Below are 6,059 nucleotides of genomic sequence, written 5' to 3'. Positions count from 1 at the left end.
TGTGTGTTCTGTTCATGAAACGTCTCTGGCCAGAAAGCAGATGCCATCTCTTCCCCCTCTGCTCCCCCAACCACCCTCCTGACTTTGTCAGCTTCTCCACAGATAAAGGGGCGTTTTGAGACTCTTATTTCAGAGGAAAGGATAAAAAATGCTTGCCTCCATCTTCACCTTAAAGTCACTTCACAAACACGTCAAAACCAAACTGTGTCACACCCATGTTGGCAACAGATGGTCGAAGTTATTACTTAGTTTTGCTTATCTATCCTTGGCTCACTATACCCCCAAAACGATGAAGTGCAACATCTACTATCCATCTAGCACATACAATCATTCAAACAGGTCATAAGGAGGCATTAGATTCTAATCAGGGGCCTAGCTATTGTAACAGGGACTTGAATGCTGATATAATATAGAGTATAGACACGTGACAGGAAGGGACAATAGAGTTCCCCAGGTGTGAATGAGGAAGCCCTGTGGCCCCAAATATGTGGCCAGTCTCATGTACTGCTCTTTGCTCAAAGCTTGCCAGACTTCTGGCATTTCCTGCTCTTTCCCACTATATTTCAAAGGACATAAAAGCAATATGTTAGCCTCCTGTTCAACTTCATCTTCCCCCAAAGTTGTTAACGCAACTATATCATCACTTACACTTGTACCAAGACAATGATTCTTCACCGTCGTGGGATTAGACTACTTGCCAATAGAGCAATAAACAGCATTGGAAGTAAGAGTGTGGCTTTCTGTCTATTGAATCAGATGTTTAACCAGTCAAACAAAACACATGAGCTTAGAATATACTGTGGGAAATAGTACAATCAAAAATTATATGTTAAAATTGTCCTGTGGTTCAGTGGTCAGAGTGTGGGTCCAAGGATCAAAGGGTCTGCGGTTCAAGTCCTTGTCAAGGGCATGGATCTGGGTTGCAGGTTTCATCCCTGTGCCAGTTGGGGTGTGTGCAGGATGTGTCTCTCTCCCATTGATATTCTCTCTCTCTCTCTCTCTCTCTCTCTCTCTCTTTGTCTCTCACTGCTTCTAAAAAGAAACAAAACATGAAAAAAAATTGAATGCTAACAATGTGCTGAAATTCTTGGACTTCTGAGGTGTTGTCTATTGTGAGATTACAAATCTCTCTCTCTCTCTCTCTCTCTCTCTCTCTCTGACTGCTTCTAAAAAGAAACAAAACATGAAAAAAAAAATTGAATGCAAACAATGTGCTGAAATTCTTGGACTTTGTGGTGTTTTCTATTGTGAATTTACACAAAAATCAGTGCTTTCTACAGACAGGAATGTACGCTGTGTCCATAGACCCCTAAGGGCTGCACTCGGGTGAGAGACCGTCACAGGGACACGCAGGCAGAGCTATTCCCGTGTGAATCTCCTGGTTGAGGAAGAACCTCACCGATTCTCAAGAAGTGTTTAAAGATTAGAGTTTCATATCACTTTTGGATCCAGTTTTCAACTTATCTAAGGAAAGTGGCACAAATACATATCACGGAAGTAACTCAAGAAATGATTGTGAAATCCTTCATGTAAATACACAGATATGGCAAACGTCTTTGAACTTTGATATCTACCGAGTGACCCCAGTCAACCAGCTTCCTGGTAATTTCACTTAAATCCAGAGCCACACTTGGTAAGGCTCATGAAGCAGATTTGAAGCCCCAAACAGCAGCGCTGGACTCTCTGTGCTAACAAACCCGGGGAGCCCACCATGCAGTTCCTAGTCAAGGTCATCCTCACCCTGTGGGTCTCCTGGGCTCGTGGACAAGGTGAGTTGACACTGACGGGAATATTTAACTCTTTCTTAAGTAGGACTTTGCTCTTTTTCATTTGTTTTTACTTTTAAAAAAAATCCTCACCGAGGGTATTTTTTTCCATTGATCTTTAGAGAAAGAATGCAATGGAGGGAGAAGAGAGAGAGAGAGAGAGAGAGAGAGAGAGAGAGAGGAGAAACACATGGACTGGGTGCCTCTCACACAAGCCCTGACCAGGGCCCGGGATGGAAACTGCCACCAAGACATATGCCCTTGACCAGGATTCCAGCCCACCAGCTAAGGCTATTTGAGGGTAATTTACCAACACTTTGGTCTCTGCATTCATTAGGGACAATCTCTCACAATAAGTCATTGGCAGGAATGATGAAAAGCTCCGAGACCGGCTAAATAAAAACCAGCTTTGGCCCAATTCATTCTGTGCAAACTGGATGTTTCTACTGATTCTCAACAGGGAGTTCCCATATGGAATTATTATTCCAAATCTCAATGATGGCTTCTAACAGTAGGAACAATGTGGCCTCACACTTTGTACTGTCTCAGCTGTTACTCTTTTGGATAGAGGCACCTGCCCTGGCAATGTTTTAACAGCACTGTTTACTTGCATGGAGATGACGAGAGTAGGGAATTACAATTTGTCAAGGGATTTATGTCCACTGCTTGAAAGCAACCACCAGAAGTTCTTCTATTCCTAACTAATCTAATGAAATTCTCCCAATAGTATTTGGTGGGTCTCTTAGGGAAACGTGTGTTTTTATATGTGTCTCATGGCTTTTGACTTCAAGCATTGGTGTTAAGTGTAGCTATACTATGAAGTGAAAACTAACATATGTAGACCGGACTGCAATGGGAAAATGAAAATATTATAGATATAGCAGATTAAAGTGAGGGAAAAACATGTATTGAAATATATATTTATTGATCTCAGAGAGGAAATGGAGAGGGACAGTTAGAAAGATCAATGATGAGAGAGAATCAGTGATAGGCTCCCTCCTTCACCCCCCACTTTCGCACTGGGGATCAAGCTGCCCACCTGGATATGTGCCCTAAGCAGCGAGCAAACCCTGACCCCCTGGTTCAGAGGTCATGCTCATCCCCGGAGCCACAACGGCCAGGAAAAATAAACATATTTAAGGCTCATTTGAGGTTCATATTGATTAACATCACACACTGCAGACAGCAGACATATTTTACTTAACACTGTGTCTAGGTGGTCACATATGTTTTCTATTAGAATATAATTGGTGCTGATATACATGTGAGGACAGGGAGCTCATTTGAATGCCCTTGTGCTCTTTGGAAAGGAGAAAGAAATGACATTCACTGATTCTCATGTCCTTGATGATTTCCATATGATTTCTGCAGAATTCACATGTCCCTTTCCTTTTCAGAAGCATCATGTGACCCTCCAAAAATTGCAAACAGTCACTTCGTTGCTGAGAGGAGCAAATATGACCTGGGACACGCAATCACATACTCCTGTAAAAGTGGATTTTACCATTCCACCCGGGATAATACTTCAAAATGTACTGACATAGGCTGGGATCCTCCTCCAAGATGTAGCTGTAAGTTCCCTCCATATCTTCACCTGCTTCTTAATTCTGCAATTACTTCTCTTCAACTTAAAAATACAGGGGATCTGCCTGGCCAGTGTGAATCAGTGGTTGAGCATCAACCTATGAACCAGGAGGTCACGGTTCGATTCCAAATCAGGGCACACGCCCAGGTTGCAGGCTCCATCCCCAGTAGAGGGCGAGTAGGAGGCAGCTGATTGATGATTCTCTCTCATTATTATGTTTCTATCTCTCTTTCCCTCTCCCTTCCTCTCTGAAATCAATAAACAATAAAGGAAATCTTTGCCTCACTGAAGGTAAAGCAGAGCTTTCAAGGCAGCCATTGATTTCCAAAGTCTCCAATTCTAATATCAAACCACATTTTGATAATAAAACCTTTTAATTTTTTGCTATTCAATGTTAAATATGTGAATGTGTATGTATGAATATATATTTCTCTCACTAATATTCTAATATGTGAATTAGATCACTGGGTAAGAACACTAGATATTGATGTCTGTGTAACAAACGCCCCCGAACATACGGCCTCAGACAACAGCCCCCTCTGTGTCAGCGTTGGCGGGTCAGGATTTGGGAGCCGCTTAGCTGCCTGGTTCTGGGTCCTCCCTGCTGCTCCCTGGGATGCTGCCCAGGGCGAGTGCAGGAGCCTCCGCAGCCGTCCCCCTGGGTGTCCCCATCGGCGGCCTGAGGGCAGGAACCCTCCCCAGAGTGATGACCTGAGGGCCCTGGAGGCGCCTCCAGAGCATCGATGACCTGGTCACACACGGTCCCCTCAGCCACGTGACCTCTTCAGAAGAGCGCCCCTCAGTCCAGCCTCACTCAAGGGAGGGGCACGGGGCTCCCTTGTATGAGGGGATGAATGTGGGAGACATTGTGCACTTTCTAAAGCCCCACCTGTCACACACGCCCCTCAGTCCACAGGGCACTTTATTCCTGGGGGGCTGCCCCTTTTCCAGTGTTTTCTGTCTACAATCTCATTGCTGCTCCTTGTGTATCAGCTCATTGGAAAAGGGGCCCGCACTTAAGCTGGATCTTCCATGGATGAAAAATGAAATGACACACAGAACAGGTCAATGGCTCAGGGTTCATTCAAGCCCAAGGCCAAATGAATGTGGACAGTCAGGTGCCTTAAAGAGGAGGCCATGACCACCCGTGACACAGGCCTCAGTGTGCATAACAGTGACAAGGAGAGTGATGGTTTATGTAGATAATATTGACCTACAGTGTTGTGTTACTTTCAGGTGTTCACTATAATGAGTCCATATTTGTATATATTGTGAAATGGTCAGGGAACAAGTGTTATTCACATCATCTGAAGTTTATAACTTCTCTTGTCCTAGAAAGCCTAATGCAATGATTGTAATTCTGAGCGTATGAGAACATAATTCATCAATGAAACAAGGTATCTCTCATTGCATTTTTATTAAGGCAAAACATTACTTATACTGTGTTTTGTTTGTTTTACTTGCTAGTTAAGCCCTGTGAGTTTCCAGAAATAAAACATGGAAGCCTATATTATGGAAACTGGTATAGATCACACTTCCCAGTATCAGCAGGACAATGGTTTCACTATTCCTGTGATGACAACTATGTGACTCCTTCACAAACCAAGTGGCATCGCTTAACTTGCACACAAGATGGCTGGACCCCGGAAGTGCCCTGTCGCAGTGAGTGAACCTCTCTGTCCTGTGCCCGTAGCCATAGTCCAGAGTGGAGAGAGCAAACGTGAGCTCCCTAAGCCTGTTGGGGAAAGTAGGTGGAGGATGAGTCTCTGAGCAGAAAGACCGATACTGGATTTCTCTTTCATCAAGGGTCTTCATTAACAGCAGGAGACATAGACATAGATTCTACAAGCCTGTCCTTAGCACTTATACATATTTCAATTGTGGAACTGACAGATAAATGCCATTTAATATGGATTTAAAAAATATTTGGTAGCTACTGTTTTGTTTCCTAAGTGTGTGCTACTTTTGGATGCTTATGCATCTAACTTAAATATTATATAGTTTTTAATTTATTTTGACGCTGTTTATGTTTTTTTAAATCATCATTTATAATCCTCAGGAAAATGCATTTTCAATTATTTGGAAAATGGACGTCATCCACTATTTGAACAAAGCTATTTGCAGGGCACATCTTTACGAGTTTATTGCTATCCTGGCTACACGCTTCAAAACAAGCAGACCACAATGACCTGTACGGAGAATGGCTGGCTCCCTCCTCCCAGGTGCATCCGTGTCGGTAAGAAAACTGGTCTAAGATCCAGTCTGCTTGTCATTGTCTAAGACTCACCTGTAATAACTGTGGCAGAAGGTTTCTATCAGCTTCTTATTTTGCCAGTGGCCCCACTTGGTTTTTTCAAGTGTGTATGAGTGGAAACGCCAATTTCTTGGTGTATCAATAGCAAAATAAAGAAGCCTATTGGTAGACATTAATTTAAAAAAATACAAAACAGCAAAAGACCACAAAGAGCAAACGTGTAATAACAGTGTCATGAGCAAGATGGCTGATTAGGAGGTTCTGTCATCTTCCCCACGAAGAACAGAGATTCTGACAATCACCCTGCATGAGGCTCCGGGAACCCAGTGAAAAGTTTCACACACCATTGGAGCCAAGGGCCCACACTGGATGCCCCGCAGGCTCTGAGAGCAACAATTTCACCCCGAGTGACTCCTCCCAGAGTGCTCCTCTTGGGCGTTTGAGGTTGGAGACC

The 6,059-nt window shown here is 43.5% G+C and overlaps 1 protein-coding gene across 1 annotated transcript in view; it reads left to right on the top strand.

Annotated features, from left to right (window-relative positions):
• Positions 1–1,603: 1,603 nt before the first annotated feature.
• Positions 1,604–6,059, top strand: part of LOC102242357 (complement factor H-related protein 3) — a 17,591-nt gene continuing 13,135 nt past the window's right edge. The window contains exons 1-2 of the mRNA XM_014541967.1: positions 1,604–1,769; positions 4,819–5,013. Coding sequence (XP_014397453.1) covers positions 1,712–1,769; positions 4,819–5,013 — 253 coding nt within the window. The 5' untranslated portion in view covers positions 1,604–1,711. The remainder of the gene's footprint in view (positions 1,770–4,818; positions 5,014–6,059) is intronic.

The sequence above is a fragment of the Myotis brandtii genome, unplaced genomic scaffold (assembly GCF_000412655.1).
Source record: "Myotis brandtii unplaced genomic scaffold, ASM41265v1 scaffold2842, whole genome shotgun sequence".
NCBI lineage: Eukaryota > Metazoa > Chordata > Mammalia > Chiroptera > Vespertilionidae > Myotis > Myotis brandtii.
This window is presented reverse-complemented; position numbering and strand designations above follow the sequence as displayed.